General features: G+C 41.6%; 1 protein-coding gene across 2 annotated transcripts; it reads left to right on the forward strand.

The window, feature by feature from the left end:
• Window positions 1-321: 321 nt before the first annotated feature.
• YTHDF1 (YTH N6-methyladenosine RNA binding protein F1) lies at window positions 322-19,299 on the forward strand. Of its 2 annotated transcripts, XM_081196277.1 has the most exons (5): window positions 322-379; window positions 4,105-4,129; window positions 6,393-6,472; window positions 12,804-14,327; window positions 17,649-19,299. In XM_081196277.1, the coding sequence occupies exons 1-5, from the start codon at window positions 353-355 to the stop codon at window positions 17,673-17,675; spliced, it is 1,683 nt and encodes a 560-aa protein (XP_081052403.1). In that variant the 5' UTR covers window positions 322-352; the 3' UTR covers window positions 17,676-19,299. The 2 variants fall into 2 exon arrangements, with proteins under 2 accessions (XP_081052403.1, XP_081052402.1); XM_081196276.1 differs by lacking the exon at window positions 322-379 and having other exon boundaries at window positions 4,014-4,129.
• Window positions 19,300-19,559: the final 260 nt, after the last annotated feature.

Genomic DNA, 19,559 nt, shown 5'->3' on the forward strand with positions numbered 1-19,559 from the left:
CTCCTTCCCCCCTCCCCTCCTTCCCTTGACCTCAGACTCCCCCCCTCACCACACATACACACCCCTCTTCGTCTTCCCTGCCACGCGCGTGCGCAGCGCGCCCCCACCACTCTCCCTCCCTGCCCCCCACCTCTGGGAGAAGCGGGAGGGGGAGCGCGCCCACCCACCCACATTCCAGCCATCTCCCTTTCTCTCTGCCTGGGTCTCTGGACACCCACTCCTACCCTCCTGCTCCCCTGCCCTCCTCACCCGCGCCTGGCCTCTTCACCCGCCCCCTCCTTCTTCCTCCTCCCTCCCCTCCCCGGTCCCTCCCCCCCTCGCTGCCACCACCACTTCAGGGCGCGCATGAGAGATGTCTGCCACCAGCGTTGACCCCCAGGTAAGCGGATCAAGGGTGGGCGGTGGGGAGAGGGAAGAACGGGCAGCGCTCGCCCCCTTTCCCCCCTCCCTGCATTTCCTTCTGTTTGCAATTTAAACCTCGAGCTCCCTTTAATTCTCCTTCCTGGGCCTAAGCAACCCACCCAGCCTGCCTTATCCACACTCGCCCTTGTTTCCCTTTCCCGTTTTATGCAAATCAAGCCCTGTCTTTTTTTTTCTGGAAAGGCGGTAGGGATGAGGTTTTTCCTTTATTTCTTCCGCCTCTTCCTTTCCCCCTCCTCCGGGCCTTTGTTCGGTCCCGTAAGAGTTTGGCTGTGTCACACGCACTACTAGGCCCTCGCAGGGGCTGTTACAAGCGTTGTGCACCCGAAGGTTGTGTACACTAAGTGCACGCTTAATGTGAGGGCGAGATAAACACATATGTGCCTCTGACGGGAGCTGCAATTGGCCGTGATTTTGTTGAGTACTTGGTGCCAAACCAGGGTTTGCATTTGTGCAATGTGTGAACTGGACATCTGCAGTCATTGCATGGGTCCTTTTTGAGGAAAGATAATTGATGTTGCAATAAAGTCTTGCGACTTAAAGGCTAATAAATGTATTATGGCGCAAGCTTGCATGGACTATGGTCCATGTCATCAGATTCAGGAAGTGTTATTCTGAAAGATGTACATGCACACATGCCTTGGGATGCACTTCATGTACCAAACGCTTCACATCTCTTCCCCACTAAAGCTGTACAGTGTAGGGTAGTGATGGGAAACGTGGTCTTCCAGATGTTGCTGGACTACAGTTTCCATTGCCCCAGCTAGCAAGGTCAGGAATAAGGAGAATTGGAGTCCCAACAGCATCTGGAAGGCCGCAAGCTACCTATTACAGTGTAGGGCCTGTATTATCTTCAGCTCCCCTTCCACTTTCTGGATCTTTCCTCCTCCTTTGAGATACATGCTCCACATCCCTCTCCTGGAGGAACTTTTCTCTTTGCTGTCTTGGATTTTGTGGGGAACTGCTTCTCCCTTTATTCATACATGACAATTCTGTAGGATTTTCAAATGGTCTTCTATTATCTCAGTAATTCTTAACGATAGTACTGTAAAGTAGGTAAATAGTATATATTTATGTCTCAGTCTGTGGCTGAGAAGTAGTGGCTTGCTTAAGGCTACCTTGTGATACCATGACTGATACAATGTTTGGACCAGCAACCTCACAGTCATAGCCACAAAACTGTATCAAGGCTATGTATTTTCCAGAGGTGTAACTATGTTTGTTGCAGTAAAAACTGCAAAGAGACTTGTGGCATCTTGAAAGACTAACTAATTTACTTCATCAGCTTTGCCTGCAAAAGCTCATGCCATAATAAATTTGATAAGGTTCCTAGATAGCCTTTCTGATGCTCACTGTAAGTGCCCTTTGTTATGGTGTTCAATTTTATTTCGCACCTATTTCATGCTTTCTTACCCTGTGTATATGTCATTCTTTGATGTGCTACTTCTTGATTTGTTTCTGAAGGGGGGTGTGTTTCTCTGGTTTCCACAAGACTTAACTTTGTTTTTTTTTTTTTTTTTTTTTTGCTTTACTTATTTCTTAAATTTGGAAATGTGGCTACCTTCCCTTCCGCCTTTCTCTTTGTGCTTGGGATGCCCAAAACTTTAGTGTTCCTCTCCATATGTCTTTCTTAACAGCCAACATTTCCCACATCTTTGTTTATCAACCTTTTTGGGCCCAATGGCATATCTGCAAATCACAGAAACTATCATGGGTGCAAAACACACACAGCAAACTTTTCTATTGCATGCAATAGGATGTTTCTTTGAAGTCTAATTTTAGCAGGAGAGTGGGACCCTGTAGGTACCAGGGAAGGCCCTTGTATACACATGTGCCCCCAGTGACCCCTGTGTAAACTGTTGCAGCTACTCTGTCCCCCTGCAGGTTTTTACGTACTCCTGAAGGTCCCAAAGAAGTCAACTGCTCTTTTCTTTGTTATCTCTCCCTAGCAATTCCTCCCTTGGCATTTCATACATGTGCTAAAGCTAGGTGCTGTTTCCCTTATCTGTTTCCCTTTGTTTCTGCCTTTGCTCTTGAGTCGGAGTGCTTTTCCAGTGTGTGTCTGCCTTGCAGTCCCCAGCCTTGTCTCATGAGGTGGTGAGGGGTTTCTAAAAACATCAAAGAGCCTTCTGGATCAGGATAATGTCCCACATAGTCCAGCATCCTGTTCTCACATTGGCCTACCATATGCCTCTGGAAATCCTAAATGTAGGACCTGAATGCAACAGGAGCCAGCGTGGTGTAGTGGTTAAGAGTGGTAGTCTCGTAATCTGGGGAACCAGGTTTGCGTCTCCGCTCCTCCACATGCAGCTGCTGGGTGACCTTGGGCCAGTCACACTTCTTTGAAGTCTCTCAGCCCCACTCACCTCACAGAGTGTTTGTTGTGGGGGAGGAAGGGAAAGGAGAATGTTAGCCGCTTTGAGACTCCTTAGGGTAGTGATAAAGCGGGATATCAAATCCAAACTCCTCCTCTTCTTCTTCTTCTTCTTCTTCTTCTTCTTCTTCTTCTTCTTCTTCTCTCCTCTCCCTCTCTTAAAAAATACCATGCTGAATACTTGGCTGTCATCGTGCTCTACTACTGAGTGTTCATTTTGTACTAATTTCTTGGGAGTCATTGAATACTGTTCATGCAGTGCCCTTGACCATTTCTAGCTGGAACTAGCAAGAAATACTTTGAGATGGTTCACTGTACATACTGACTGACTAAACTGGTAACCGATGCAGAAACCTAAGATCAGAAAGAAGGGGCTGTGGTTGGGAACTGTAGGACTTTACATAGCTTTGCCATATCACTCTGTGTAGGTTACAGTATTATATATTCTTTATATATCATGGATTACTATATATATATATATATATATATATATATATATATATATATATATATATATATATATATTTGCTTTCGTAGATTTTCACGGGTACAGGAATGCAGGTTTTGGTGTCTTCGGGTGTCTTCCCGTGTAAGAGTTGGGGTGTCTAGGCGACGTTTCGACGAGGTCTCACTCGTCATCTTCAGGCTGGTGCTTTCGGCTTCTTGTTACTAGAACAGAGCAGGGTCTCAGTGTTTGAGTTCCTATAAATACTGTTGAGGGGGTGTGGTGTATAGCCTCCAACGTTCTGGGCAGAGAGGAAGTTCCCAGGTTAATGTGCCTTTTCTTCTTTTGTTCATTAATTACTTGAGGGATATCTTGAGTGATTACTTGAGTGATATTCTGAGTACCACTTAGGAGGGTCATTAGGTGTGGATTAGTTGCTAAAGCTTTCGTGTCTTGACCTCTTGAGCTTGTGAAAAGTTTTTCTGAGAAGATAGCTGTACTGCACTTAGTTGTGCTCTGGCTTGGCTTCGTGTATAGGGGCGAGCTGTGGTTTTGTGCCCTGTGCCAGCCAGATCTGTGTAGGGATTGCAGGGGGGTGCAGCATCCGGAGGTGCCACTATGGTTTGGCTACTGGATGGTGTCTGTAATTTATCTGTGGAGAGGGTCTGGGTTTGGGTCTGGTGTGGTTGATTGGGTCTGGTGTGGTTGATATATATATATATATATATATATATATATATATATATATATATATATATATATATATATAATTGGAATGATCTTTTGCTTTATTGTGGCTCAGGAAGTGACATATTATCTGCTCTATCTCTCTTCTTTATCTGAACATGTGCTTATGACATCACAGAGACCGAAAGGACAAGATAATAAAGGTAAGGAAATTTTTAATTTAAAATAGATGGTTCAGAAAGTAGATCTAGACTGACTATACTGGATGAAACTTGGCTTTCACTGTTGAAACAGATCTTGTTGCAACAAGATCCTGTGTAGAAGTAAGTCTTATTGAATTTCAGTGGCATTTACTCAGGATGTTTGATTAGGATCAATGTGTTAAACTATGTGTATGTTTTCACACTATTGTTTCTGTGCAGACATCTGTCTCAGTTTTTGTTTAAAAACGATGCATACCTATTTATTTTTGCACCAGCATTGTTTTCATTTGTATAAAAGAAAACATAAAATAGGTAAATTTTCCAAGAATGTATTAATTTTGTATTGCAGTTAGGCCACTTCCTCTTCTGTCACCAGAGTATTATTGGTAGTTATGGGATTATAGGTCATCGGAGTTGACACATCACTGCTCTTTTTTCCACTGAAACTATTTTTGGAGCACTCATCCCAAAGTTCAAACTCCTCTTGACTGCAAGATGCAGAGATTATGTATAAAATAGCAACATTTGACACAGCTGAATGTAGGAGAGCAAATAGTCACCATCACATTTGGATTATGCTGTTACATATTTTATTTAGATTTATAGTCCACCCAATTCTGAAATTTAAAGGCGGACCACAATGCATCAAAATCAAAAGTACAATTTGCATGTTCAGATGAGTCGTTCTTGTTTCCATAAGCAATTATGGAATCGTTTAGCATCATCTTCCAGATCTTTTCTTCATACTAGTTTAGTATTTGGAATTTTAAATCTGGTGGGAAGTTATTTAAGCCTATATATTTTCAACAAAATTAAGAGGGGTTTAAAAACAGCTTTAAAAAGTAAGCATGGTAGACAAGGTGGAAAACTTCGCCATTCTATGCCATGCCATGCCGTCAGTTTCCTGTTGTTTGCTGGATTCCTGAGTACAACCCAGAACGAGTTAGGCATGCTAGAGCCCATATATTTCAGTAGTCCTTGGCTTTGGCATCTTCTGTCTAGTGTTCTCAAAGTGCCCTTCTATAGCGTTTTAATTGTTCGCACTGTGGTTAATCCCTCCCCAACAATTAAGTATAAATGCTTTCTCTTATTTTGTTACGCTAAGCTGTTTAAAACTTGTAATTGCCCTAAGCTATCATATTTGTTTCCAGTATGGGGGTTTGTAGTTTCATAAAGGCTTAATTCATTTATTTTTGCATCGCTTAAGGAAGACTTCTGATTTTGTGCACATAAAAGAGGAGAGGGTTTCCCCCCTAAAAGTTATCCTTTTGATATCTATCTAAGGTGGTATTTGAACATTTGTTATGTTTTACTTATAAAACTCTTCTGGTAACTTAAATACACGTGTTAACTAGTTAGTGACTTTGAAACCTATCTTCATGGAGTTCGTTTCATATCATCTGGTCTGCCATCAAATACCTGCACACTGTGAACAGTTCTGGATATGGAGGATTGCTGTAGGCTTCCTGCAGCAGACATGAAGTACTGGCCAGGCTTGTTGGGCTTCAGTGTATCCCTGTGTCAACTGTGTCCACCTAAGACCATGCCTAGCACTCCCCTGAAGCTGCACATTAGAATGGAAATTATAATAACTGTCAATCTGTCTTTCAGGGATACTTGTCTGTATTGAAGGTCTTCTCAGTGAGGAACCTGTGATAAGCAAGATTCCCAGGGTTCCTTAGACTGCGGTCTGAAAAGTTGGCTTAAAAAAACAGATATTTTTGCTAGTTATTATACATTAATAAAGAGCAATACCGATAATAATCCATATTGTTATGAGAAAGTATAGAGTCTCCATTCTACATAAAAGATACCAAGACTTGAACTTTAAAGACCATTCAGCTAGCATTTTATTGACCTCTTCCTGGCATGCCATGCTGACTTGGAGGCCTCTCGGATTTCTGCTCTTGCTTGCTAAGCTTCCCTAGTCTTCCTTCTCAGGCGAAGAGTATGTTAGTACATTGTATGAATGTTACTCCTGTTCTTGCCAAAGCTGTGTTGCAGGTTGTTGAAAAACCTGCTTGCAAGCTGCTCAGTAAATGTCATTCAAACTAGTCTTATAGGCAACAATGGCATTTAGCGTTCCTGTGAAAGATTTTTTTTCCCATCTTGTTGAAATCTGACCCCTCTGCCTTCTCTGAATTTACAGTGCCATAGGATAAAAACTGCTTTGTTTACATATGCTGTCACTGTGCTTTAGGAAATGGTTCTTACTGAAACTTCAAGAATGTACACGGCTATAACTTCAGCTCTTTTGTTTCAGTGCAAAATGGTTCTCTTCATCAGAAAGATACAGTTCACGACAACGATTTTGAGCCTTACCTTTCTGGACAGTCAAATCAGGTTAGTTAGCACTGCTGAAAATATTATTTGTTTCTTTTTTTCAAAAAAGGGCGAGAGTGAAGATAATCAGAAAGTTGTGTATTTTTTTTTAAGGAAATCATTGTAATATATGGTAGAGAGAGCCAAACTTTTTCAGGCCGAGGGAGCTGGTGTTTGTCTGCAGACAGCTTTTTCCGGGTCATGTGGCCAGCATGACTAAACTGCTTCTGGCACACAGAACACTGTGACAGAAGCCAGAGTGCATGCAAATGCCGTTTACCTTCCCACTGCAGTGGTACCTATTTATCTACTCACACTGGTATGCTTTCAAACTGCTAGATTGGCAGGAGGTGGGACAGAGCTCACACTGTTGAACGCATTCAAACTGCCAAACGTACGATTGGCAAGCCCAAGAGGCTCAGTGGTTTAGACTACAGCGCCACCCACACCCCTAATCAGCAGCAGCAGCACCATAAATGAATTTGGGGGCTGTTGGAAAGGTGTTCTGACCCTTTTACCCCTTCGTTGATCCTTCAGCTTAAGTTATCCCCAAAGCTGCTATTTGATGCAGAGTTTTCCCTCGGAGGTAAAGGGTTCAACCATTTTCCATCACGTGTAGCTTGATCCTCAGTTGCATCGATGAATGATTATAATGGAAGTATAAAAGTATTTAACCGTCATGATAGCCCTGTGAGTTAAATCTGTATGAGAGGTACTGGCTCCCCAAAGGCCACCCTGTGAAAATAGTTGAACTGATATTTAACTTAGTTGGTACACACTTCAGCCCAGCTGCCTATGTTCAACACATCATGCTAGCCCAACACTTGAAATAGGCAAGTTGTTTGGGGGTTTCTTTTTCATGATGAGAGTTTTATTTTGTTGTAAAGTTGTCTTGAGGTGCTTCTTTCTGTATAAAGCAACTAAGAAAGGCCAAATAATAATAATAAGTTACTTGTATGTCACTGCTGCTGAGCAGTTGCCCATCATCTTAATTAAATAACTAGTTTGTATAGGATTCTAAACACTTTTTTCCTTCTCAGTCGTGGTAGTGACTTTGGAAAATTTTATCTTCCCCAGTAGAGTGATGCTTGACACACTTCGCTTGTCAGCTGAATTTATTCCTTATCTTTTAAGTAGTTTGGGCATATCATGGTTTGCTCCTTTCTGTTAACTACAATGCTATAACTTACGCGATATAGATTTCTCCCAGAAATAGTTAGATACGGAGAATCATGCTTTATTACAGGGTAATGAACTAGGTTACCTTACTGCTCTGCTTTTTAAGGATGGTAACTCATGGTAACTAATTGCTGAAAAGAAGTACTGGAACTTATATGGTGCATATTCTTTATGGCCTGTAGAAATTCATTTTTAATAAAAATATCATATTTGTATTAAAGAGTTTTAAAGTCTGAGTTTAAACATGTATAGGTATTACCTTGAACAAATGACATGCTCAAATTTTAACAGACCACCCAAAGGCAGAATATTTTTATCAGTGGAATATTTTAACAGTGGAATCAACTCAGAAAATAGCTTCCAGTGTAGCCATGTGTATCAACATTGACAGTGCTTGAGTAATTTGATTGAATAATCTGAACTGATCCATCATTTTTTTGGGTAAGAGTAGTTTGGAAGAAGTCCAGTATGAGCTGGTAGCTATTTGCATGGTCCTTTACTGTGCTACAGTCCTTCCATGTAATTGTACTGGAATTTTCAGCAAAGACCCTGGCCACTTTTTCAGCAGAAGGTATAGGGACCCCTGACTGTTAGGTCCAGTCGCGGACAACTTTGGGGTTGCGGTGCTCATCTCACTTTACTGGCCGAGGGAGCCAGCGTACAGCTTCTGGGTCTTGTGGCCACCATGACAAAGCCGCTTCTGGCGAACCAGAGCAGCGCACGGAAATGCCGTTTACCTTCCCGCCAAAGCGGTACCTATTTATCTATTTGCACTTTGATGTGCTTTCGAACTGCTAGGTTGGCAGGAGCTGGGACCGAGCAAGAGGAACTCACCCCGTCGCGGGGATTCGAACCACTGACCTTCTGATCGGCAAGCCCTAGGCTTTGCGGTTTAGACCACAGCACCACCTATGTGGTCTAAACCGGGTCTAAAGCCCTGTCTATATGCTGTGTGGCATTCACATAGGTGAAGCTTGTTGCTGGGGTGGATAGGCCATGCTGTTTTGTTAAATAGGTATAATTGTTACTTTTAAAACTTCTTTGTGAAAAGCTTGTAAATAAATATCTTCAATAAAGTTGGTTTGCCGTGCTACAATCTTTCATACACTCTTAACTGTCAAGCTGCACATTTGTAATGCAACATCAGAAACCCATAACAGGTGAAAAAGGTGAAATTGACCAATTAGGATTTTAATTTCAAGAAACCCGCAAGTGTGTATAAACAACAGCAACCCAGAAAGTTAAGATGAAATTGGTTGAAATGCAACTTAATAGTCAAACACTTATTAAGGGATCATGTGACAGAGGGCAAGCAAAATACAGTCTTACCTTGGAAGTCAAATGGAATCCGTTCCGGAAGTCCGTTTGACTTCTAAAATGTTCGGAAACCAAAGTGCAGCTTCTGACTGGCTGCAGGAAGCTCCTGCCGCCAATCAGAAGTCATGTCGAATGTTCGGCTTCCAAAAATAGCTCGCAAACCAGAATGTCACTTCTGGGTTTGTGGCATTCGGGAGCCAAAGCATCCGAGTACCAAGGCGTTCGAAAACCAAGGTACGACTTGTCGTGGGGAAATTTACCAAAGATGAGTAAAACGGCTTTATTCCGCTACGGCTGCACATGGAAACATTAGACTTGAAGTTACGAGATAGCGTCAGGTCACAAAGTTGTGCTAAAAAGGTTGGGATATCAAAAATACCTGAGGTTGAAGGTATGCTAGGTCACTTGGAATTACGGATCCTTTTAACTTGAATGGTGTGTGGTCTTGTAAGATAGCCAAAGTCTCCACGGTTAGATGTAGTGCAAAGTTAGGGTGTCAAAGTGCAAAAGCATCACCTGTTAGGTAGGAATCACTGTTTCTTCCTATGAATTATTAATGCTTACCTTTTGCATTTGTTGTATCCAATGGCACTGAATAAAATGCATCTCTTTTAGTAATTTGGAACACTGCTCCTGTTGAAATCAGACAGGTGCCTACAATCCTGATACTTTTTTGCCTGTTGAAAATGTATTTGTTTTGTCAACTGTGTGTAGAGAGTTAAATTGATTAAGTTTTGGCTTTTTGGTCCTATATTTTACAATTGTAAAGTACAGTAAGCCCGCATTATGCCCGCAACTTATGTGAATTTTAACTTGTGCACATTCAGCTTTACACACTTGGCAAAAAAATGTTTAAAAAGGGAACAGAAAGCAGACTGGTGTCTGGGAAAGAAGACTTTGGCAATCACACCTGCCATTACACCCAATGTGCCAAAGCATAATTTTGGCTTCAAGTGCAATCTCCAGAACGTAAAAACCCATGCGTAAATTGAGAACTTACGGTATCTTTATTATTTCTGAAGTATCAGTCATGGGACTGTAGGAGCGGTGTATTTGGTTGGTACGTGAAAATAGGTTAATCTACTGCAGGGTGAATGGGAGGAAAGGGAAGATAACTTTATAATATTGTTAACTCCGGAATAATGTTTATTTTAATACATTAGAAGAAGAAGAAAACTGACTAGGCTGTTGGCTGGACCTTTAGATGACAAGGGAGTCCAAAGATGTGCTAAAGGAAGTTGCAGCAAAGCTGATGATTATATCCAGCTAAGGTCCTACTCTGAGTAGAACTTAGTTGGATACACCCCTGAGTGAATTATTTGCACCTGTCTTTGTTGTCGAAGAGGTAAGGCAGATCCTGGTGCCTGAACTAACTTGTGAATCCAAGGAACTGAGGCCAGCAGTGGTGACAAAGTAAGCTCTAGGCCTTATTGGCGAACCGACAAATCACTGGCACTAGAAGGACTAGCTGAGAGCTATTAAATAACTTGGGTGTTAAATTGCTAACCTTCTGACAAGTAAGTTGTCATTAAGATCAGCCTTCATACTTGAGGACAGGAAACTCTGAAACCAATTTTTTAAAAGGGAATTCAGGGGCATCAGATAAATTACAGGCCAGGCAGGTTAACAACTGTTCTAGGATAACTGGTGGAAAACATTATTAAAGGTATAGTTACCAAGCGTCTAGAATAATAAATCTTGACGAGAAACCAGCATAACTCCTGCAAGGATAAATTCCATCTAATTTTTATAGTTCTTTGAGGGTGCCAACCATCATAGATAATAGTGATCTAGTAGACATTATTTACTTAGATTTTCAAAAAGCTAAAGATTTTCAAAAAGCCAAAGTCATGGCATAAGAGAGCTGGTTAAGTAACAGAAAACGGGGAGTAGGGATGAATTCGCCCTTATCACACTGGAGGGATGTAAGAAGTGGGGTTATTTGGGACTAATATTGGCACAAGCTTGTTAATAAATGGCCTGGAGGAAGCCTTGTTTATGAGAATATGAGAAGAGCTTGGCAAGTTTCAAAGTGTTCAGTTTACAAGTAGGGAATCCGAAAATATTATGATGCAAATTACCCTATGTAAATTCTCGATTTCAATATGCCCATATCACTAAGCTGTGTAGTTTGGTGCTCCAAGAGTAATGGTCACCAGCTTTGCTTTAAAAGATGTTTAAACAAATTCATAGAGACTACTAGTCAAGAGGGGAGTACTATTTGTACTTGTATGCAGTATGCCTTTTAACCTCAGTTGCCAAGAAGAGCAAGTGATGGTAGTACAGTTGCACTCATGCCCTGCTGGGGATCTTCCAATGGTCATCTTGAGTGGCCGCTGTGAGAATACGATGCTAAACTGGGTGGGCCTTTGATATGGTCCAGCTGGGCTGTTATGACTGGCCTAGGAGAAAAGGAGCTATGTAAAGGCTAAATAAAAAAGAGTGATAAAAGGTTGTTCTTGTAGAAATGACATGGAGAAAGGTTTTCAAGGTTCAGGAGCGAAGACAACTTAGAGTGGGAGAGTCTATTACTGAGGTTGAAAGAAGTCAGGGTTGTGAGAGAGGGGAACATAACAGGAAACTGGGCATGATACCTTAGGACTGGAATGGCGAGTTATGGCCCACCAGCTGTTCTTGGACTAAAACTCTATAATCCCTGGCTGTTGGCCATGGTGGTTGGGACTTATGTCAACAATATCCAAAGAGACACAGGTTCCCCATCCCTGCCTTGAGAACAAATTTGTCTTCCTGGGCTCCTTTGGGTGGAAGGGTAGATATAAACATAATAAATAAATTAAAATGAACTGAAGAACTCCCTTGCTAGATCCAATGATGACATTCACTGTAGCCGGCCAGTAGAGTAAAAGGACAAGCAGACTGAGAGATGTGAAGTAGAACCAGTGAGTTGTAAAATGTGGTTGAAATAGCTGGCAAGATGAAGAATGATGAGAACAATTCTGAATAGACAAACTGAATTAATGTGAGTGAGAAATGCTAGTTAGATTAATGAGTGTGCAGAATAACCAGAGCCATGGGCCGAAGAGCAACGGAGAAGATTGCAAAGTGCCAGGACTTTTCAGGGAGGCAGAAGTGACATGTTCTAGCAGGTAGTTAAAACTGAGAGAGAAAGAGGAGAGTCAAATATGAGAGTTGTGCATTTGCAATAATTGGGGGTGGAAATGTTATTAGAACTTGCATTTATATTATATTTTCTCTCTAGGAATGTTTGTGATTTGCTTGCACAGTATCACATTTTTCATACACTTAGATTTTACCAACTAACTTCATGTGCTGAAATACTGTGTTTGAGAGTGTTCATAAAAGTTGTCAGTCATAAGTAACCCATTTCTAATATTGTAATATTGGCATCTTGTGAAACTACTTTAGTCACAACTCACTAGTTGGCTTAACATGCCCCCTGAAGGCAGAGAAGACAAGGCTTATGGTTTAGGTTTATTAATTTTGTTTTTCAAAAAGTTTTGCATTTCTAAAGTCTCAAAGTGATTTACAAGCAAGTAAAATACAGTAACAGAATTACGAAAGCAGATGAAAAACAGTTTTCTGCGTATAATAAAATGATAGTGGGGCTGCCCGGGAAAACAAAAACCTCTCCATGTCTCCAAGATTCACCCATGAAACTGTTTGTTGTAAAGCTTGTGAACTAATACTAAACCTGTTTTCATCTGAGAGGCTGAAACAGTTGTTAAGAAAGGGGACACTTCTAAACATCGAGGGCATTTGATAGCTCTTTCAGTTACAGCAGCACATAAGATTTGTACTTTTCTGAAGCATCTCTTCTGGTTTGAATAACACTGTGAATATCTGAATCTGAAATTACTTTTCTTGTCTTTAACAGAATAACAGTTATCCATCAATGACAGATCCCTACCTGTCCAGTTATTACCCGCATTCTATTAGCTATCCCTACTCTCTCAGTGAAGCACCATGGTCAACTGGAGGAGACCCTCCCATTCCATACCTCACTCCCTATGGACAGCTCAGTAATGGTGATCATCATTTCATGCATGATGCTGTTTTTGGACAGCCTGGTGGACTGGGGAACAACATTTACCCGCACAGATTCAATTTTTTCCCTGAAAACCCACCTTTCTCAGCATGGGGAACAAGTGGATCCCAAGGGCAGCAGACTCAGAACTCAGCTTACGGAAGCAGCTACAGCTACCCGCCCAGTTCCCTCGGTGGTACTATGGTGGACGGGCAGACAGGATTTCATAATGATACTCTAAACAAAGCTCCTGGAATGAACAGCATCGAGCAGGGAATGGTTGGACTGAAGATTGGTGGGGACGTCACAGCTTCTGCCGTGAAAACAGTAGGTTCTGTGGTCAACAGTGCTGGGATGACAGGCGCTTTGTCTGGCAATGGGGGATCAAGTATAAACTTGCCGGTATCTAAGCCAACCTCTTGGGCCGCAATTGCTAGCAAACCCGCAAAGCCTCAGCCCAAGATGAAAGCAAAAAGTGGGCCTGTGATAGGAGGGGCTTTACCTCCGCCACCTATTAAACATAACATGGACATTGGTACCTGGGACAATAAGGGACCTGTGGCCAAAGTTCCAACTCCTCAGCAGATCCCTTCCCCTCAATCAGTCCCACAGCCACAAATCATTCAGCCTATTCCTGCCCAGCCACCTCCACTGGCCCAGCTGCCATACCAGAACCCTCAGCCGCCGCCATCTCAAAACCGGTGGGTGGCGCCTCGTAACAGAAATGCAGCTTTTGGCCAAAGTGGAGGAACTGGTAATGAGAACAACTCGCCTGGCAATACCCCAGCAAACTCCATCCCAGGCAGCGAATCCCACCCTGTCCTTGAAAAACTGAAAGCTGCTCACAGTTATAACCCTAAGGATTTCGAATGGAACCTTAAAAATGGACGCGTGTTCATAATAAAGAGCTATTCTGAGGACGATATTCATCGTTCCATTAAATATTCCATTTGGTGTAGCACAGAACATGGCAACAAACGTTTGGACAGCGCTTTCCGCTCTATGAATAGTAAGGGTCCAGTCTACTTATTATTCAGTGTCAACGGCAGTGGACATTTCTGTGGAGTGGCAGAAATGAGGTCGCCAGTAGATTACGGCACCAGTGCTGGTGTCTGGTCTCAGGACAAATGGAAGGGGAAGTTTGATGTCAAGTGGCTCTTTGTGAAAGATGTGCCCAACAACCAGCTCCGACACATCAGGCTGGAGAACAATGACAACAAACCAGTTACAAACTCCCGTGACACTCAGGAGGTGCCCTTAGAAAAAGCAAAACAAGTGCTTAAAATTATTGCTACGTACAAGCACACAACTTCCATCTTCGATGACTTTTCCCATTACGAAAAGCGCCAGGAGGAGGAAGAGGTGGTACGGAAGGTAAACTGGCTCTAGAATGTCTTACTGAACTTGTGGAAATATGGGAGGGCAGGGGGAGAGAGACCTAAGGGCTTGAAAGGGGCTTCTGATTTCTTTTAAAAAGCAAATGCCTATGCTTCACATCTTGTGGTTTTTCCAGAGATCCACAACATCCATACATAATCTCTGCTAGTTGGTCTAAGACAGTGGTGGCCAAACTTGGCCCACCAGCTGTTTTGGGACTACAAATCCCATCATCCCTAGCTAACAGGACCAGTGGTCAGGGATTATGGGAATTGTAGTCCCAAAAACAGCTGGAGGGCCAGATTTGGCCACCACTGGTCTAAGATGTCAGATTTGGTTTTCATCCTAGAAGTAGTATGGGTGGAATCCAAGCCCATCCACTACCACTTGCCATGTCTGCTTGCGGGTAGGGGCAGGAATGCATTCTGAAGACAATCTCTTGTGTCTTATGAGATGTCCTTCTGGGGAAGTTTCCCTGCATCCCACAATATTGGAGGTCCAATTTGAGGAAGCTTAAAAGCCTCACTGTGTGAGTGGAACAAACACAGCTGGATCTTGACCTGTATTCAGTAAAATTGGTGTCATTGTTGGTACTCATCAGCTGCACCAAATATTTTGATACCCATTACAATTGAATTTGTACTCTTCTAATAAAACATTACAGTTCATATGTAAGACTGAGAAGTCAGCCGTTAAGTAACTTGCAAAATTTACAGAGGGATTTTTTTTCAACTGAACGCCACGAGGGAAGGCCCAGGAATGCGGGGTTGAACAGTAAATGAGCTTTAACTTTGAAGTAAATGGTTCTTTACTGGTATAACCCCTCCTTCTACTTTACATGCACAGTACAACAATAATACAAGGCAGAAAATTAAAATCTGTTCAAATAATTGCCCTCAAAAATTGCAAAATGCAGTTCATTGGGAATATATTGTACTTTTTTTATGTGAACAGTCCTGAGATCTACGGATAAAAGGCAGTATACTACTACTACTAATAGAAAGAAGATAAGCATAATAGCAGTAATAAACATGGATTTAAAGGAGCCAAGAATGTAGGAGAACTGGAGGGACAACTAGGCCAAGGATCTAGAACTTGCATCAGCCTGGGCAAAAGGGCACGTGATTCAGGCATTGGGGATAGTGGCCTCAGCTTCAGTCTGGAGAATGCTCCTTGTACATCTCTACCAAGTATAGGCAGCAAGTTGGCCTCTCAGGTCAGATGCGCTCCTTTCAGCTGCTCCACTTGCCCTTGCTCCTACCTGATGAGGAGGCTGTCTCAGCTGCTGGTTGCTTCAGGTTCCAGGTTTATCCATTTTTTTAAAGAGAGCTTCTCGTCCGTAAATTGCTGATAAACCTGGGAATGTGCTGTATATGTAATGCTTCCTAGGGAAAAAGTAAGGCTGAATGAGTTTCCCTTGACTTACCTGAAATGCCTCCATTTTACAATTCCCTGGGGAGTAGGGAATAAAGTACTGGTTCCCTAAGGAAGTGTGGGATCTGGTTTTATGAGTAGTGCTTTAGAAAATACAGTAGTGGAATTTTTTACACCACTTAAGTATATCAGAATAATATACAGAACAAATTCCAGCATTGTAGACTTAGTTTAATGCTTGTATTAAAACATTCTAGTGACTGATAATGCAAAAGCAAAATTCTCAGGCCACTTTCCAGAAAGTAATTGGTGTGAGCAAGGTCACTGTTTATAGCAGCCTTTGTTGTTTTTTTCTGAGCAGCAACTCCTGTTCCCGAAACAACAAGCTGCTGTCAAGTTTAAAATACTACTTCGGGCCATAGTTTTGGAGTTGTTTCTTCATGACATAAAAGTGTGCCTTCAAACTCAGAGAGCAGGCCTGTTTAGGTGATCAGTAAGGCTTGCCGTAGTTCCCTTCTAAAGAACAGTAGCAGGCTGGGATCCAGTGAGCCTCTTTCAGAAAGCCTAGGGACTTGCATGGTCCCAGTGTCATGATGTGGGGTGGACTGTGGTCAAAGAAACACAAGTCCCAAGTCCCCTTCTGCATGTTTGTGAGACTTTGCAATAGTTCTTCTCCTGCTTTTCAGCCAAATGACTCTCAAGAGTGGCTGACAAAGATTTAAAAGTGATAAAAACAACAGTAAAATGAACAGAGCAGCCAAAGCATATAGTCCCAGACCAGCTTAAAAAAGCAGTTGCAAAATCATAAAAGAGGGTGTCTGATTTCACGACGTTGGCTGCATTCACATGACATGCTAAACCACCCCTTGGCTTGGCAAGACCATGCGAAGCCAATGTCTGTTTTCTATGTATCATCTAAACTGGGACTTGTGGTTAAGCTCAGTAGCTCCAAGCTGCAGGCTTCTTGGAAAGTGCATGGGGTTTCATGTCTACAAATTAGGGAGCTGGCTCTGTGCCAGTAGCAGCATGGGAAGGGCTGCATTCCTTGCCTGGCTTCCCAAAGATGTGCATTACTGCCAGTTACCAAAACAGGGAGTTGAAGAGGCAGTGGGGAAGTGTGCTGGCACAGCAGCAAGGGCGCAAGATTGGGTCCACCATTTTGCTCACACTGCGCTCCCTACTCCTTCACCCCTCTCTGTCTTGGTGACCAGAAGTGGCGTGCACTTTTGGAAAGACAGAGAAACTGTGCCACTGGTCACTACTGGGCTGTGCCCAACATAAAAGGTAAGGTACCGGTAGCTACCAGGAGGGGTGGACTTTTCTTTTTCTACCACTCACTAGCAAGCTAGTGAAAAAAGTGCTGGCCATTGTCTACTGTGAAGTTCTTTACAAGGTATTTTCTGTTTTAATTTGCAAGCAAACATTTTCCTGAGTCAGCTGAGAATATAGAAGCTGTTGTCTTGTTTTTGGGTGGCCCAGTTTTGTTTTGAGGCTGATGGGCACACAACCACCCGCGTTTGGCTTTATTTGTTTACTTAGTTCACTGCTTACTGTTTTTTAGATAGTACAGTGGAGGGGCCTGCTTGATCTCAATAGGCAGGGAGTTCCAAAGTTCAGGTGCTGCCACACTAAATGCTTGAGTTCATACCCAGAGGTTTATTTATAAGAACACATTGAGTTCTTACCAATTGTCTCCAGAGAGATGGATGCCGACCATTGATCATAGTAAGTTTTAAAAAATGTCCGTGGCATAACAGTAGAACCCAAGTTGTGTCCCCTTAATGAGGGAATTTTGTTGTATCCTTGTTCATTGTGCACACGGAACAAAACTCCTGAAATACGGAGAGAATTATATGTCCCAATACTATAAATCTGTGGTCATGGCAGTGTATCTAAGGTACAGGTACAAATAAGTGATCTAATACAATGTTTTTTTCTTTACAGGAACGTCAGAATCGAAATAAACAATAAGAATAAACATATATATGGTTTGCTATAAATATATATATAAATATATATATATATATACTAGAACTGATATTAAATTTGATTATGAAAAATTGAATCTTTTTAAAAATTTGCTCTGATGCTGTATTCTGGCATCAGGAGACTGTAAAACTTTCAGCTCCAATATCTTTTTGTGCAGGGGAAATTGTTGCATCTTTTAAGTACATTATAGTGTGTGTTTGGTTTTTTGGTTTTGTTTTTGTTTTGTTTTTTTGCCCTAGTGAATATGCATTAATTTGTACCTTTTCTATGTAAAATGCTGTAGAATCCACAAATAAAGGTGTTTTGCTGGGGTTTTTTTAATGGTTAAAGAAGTTCATCTATAATTGAAGTTTCTGATAAATATTAGTATTTCCCAAAGACTTTTTACCTTCAACACAAATTATGTTTCTAATCTGAAAATTCACTATAATTTTATATTTATGTAGTGCAGATCCTCTTGTTTCAACAGTCTCCAAAATTGTCTTGCTCCTTCATGGCAAGCATACAAAAAACCCCTTGTGTGTGTTATACTTTTTTGTCATTTATTTGGCGAAATAACATCCAAGTCAAAAGCATTGACAATGCAGCAAGTTCAGATCTCTTTGTATAGTTCACTTTTTATCTGTTTTGTTGATTGGTTTTTTTAAAAAAAATCCTGAAAGCACTTTTCTGTCTTGTAGAAAATGAAAAGGGAACAATTCACAAGTATCACATCTTGCATGGGATGCATAGATGAAAATTGTACAAATGCAATTTTGCACTTGCATAATTTTCAGTCCTTTTCGGTGAAGTTTGCATGAGAAATGTTCCTTTGGGTTCTTCCTCATGCAGTCTAAAAACAGCCTTTCATTCATATCTGATGAATTTTGTGTGCACCTGCTATATCATATCCTGCAACAAAAAGATGAAATTTTCTCTGCCATCTTTTTTTTCTTGTGTTGTAGTTTTTTAATGGTTTAAATGTTTTCAGCATCGCAGGGGCTTGGGGGCAATGTGGCTTTTAAAGGCTTTTTTCAGCTTTCTAATACCCATTAAATCATTTTTAATCTGTCCCCTGTTTTTGTTCTTCACCCACCTTCTCTAAAATGTCATTTAAAATTTTATACCAATAATGGTGAGCTTTAATATAGAATCTTAGTACAGACTCATATGATGGATTATGCTTCAGATGTTTAAAACTGTGTCTATGTGTCTATTTTTTTTTCTGTTGGATGAGTAAAAACAACTGTTTTAAGAAACGGAATTTGCTGTCATGTTTTTGTGGAATGAGGAAGCTATTGAAGAAATGGCCACCAACTGGAGTTTCAAAATTAAGCATGAATTCTTGATGCTCATGCCTGTTGCTCTAGCACACCGAACCTGCACGTGTTTATTGTAGAGGATCTTTTACTTATATTAGAAAGCAAATATCTTCTGAAATCTACTTACTCAAGAGGACCTCCGATTTAAATGAAAGTTTAAGCTGTATCATTTAGACTTGTATTTAGAACATATAGCTTTGTCTCTGGACTGTTGCTTCCGATGTAAGGAGTAATGGGACAGCATCAGATTTAACTTTTTTCCTCTAGGAGAATACAAGCCTTAATAAATAATACCTACTTCGCAAGTGTGATGTCATCTCATTTCTTCCCCCTTTGCACTTGGAAGCTCTGGCTTGTTTGCCCTCTGCTGGTCAAACACTGCGGGGAGGGAAACATGGTGGAGCCTTGCCATAGAGGTTGCCTTCAGGGCTTGATAGCTGCTGACATGGCCTTATTGATGGATCAAAGCCCACTTTGATGGATCACAAGTGGTGCCTCCAAGGAGTAGGTGTCAATTAATGTGAGCAAGGAACAGTCTTCCTCTGTTTCATTATGCTGCCACTTG

Source organism: Podarcis bocagei (assembly GCF_964188305.1).
Source record: "Podarcis bocagei genome assembly, chromosome: 5".
NCBI lineage: Eukaryota > Metazoa > Chordata > Lepidosauria > Squamata > Lacertidae > Podarcis > Podarcis bocagei.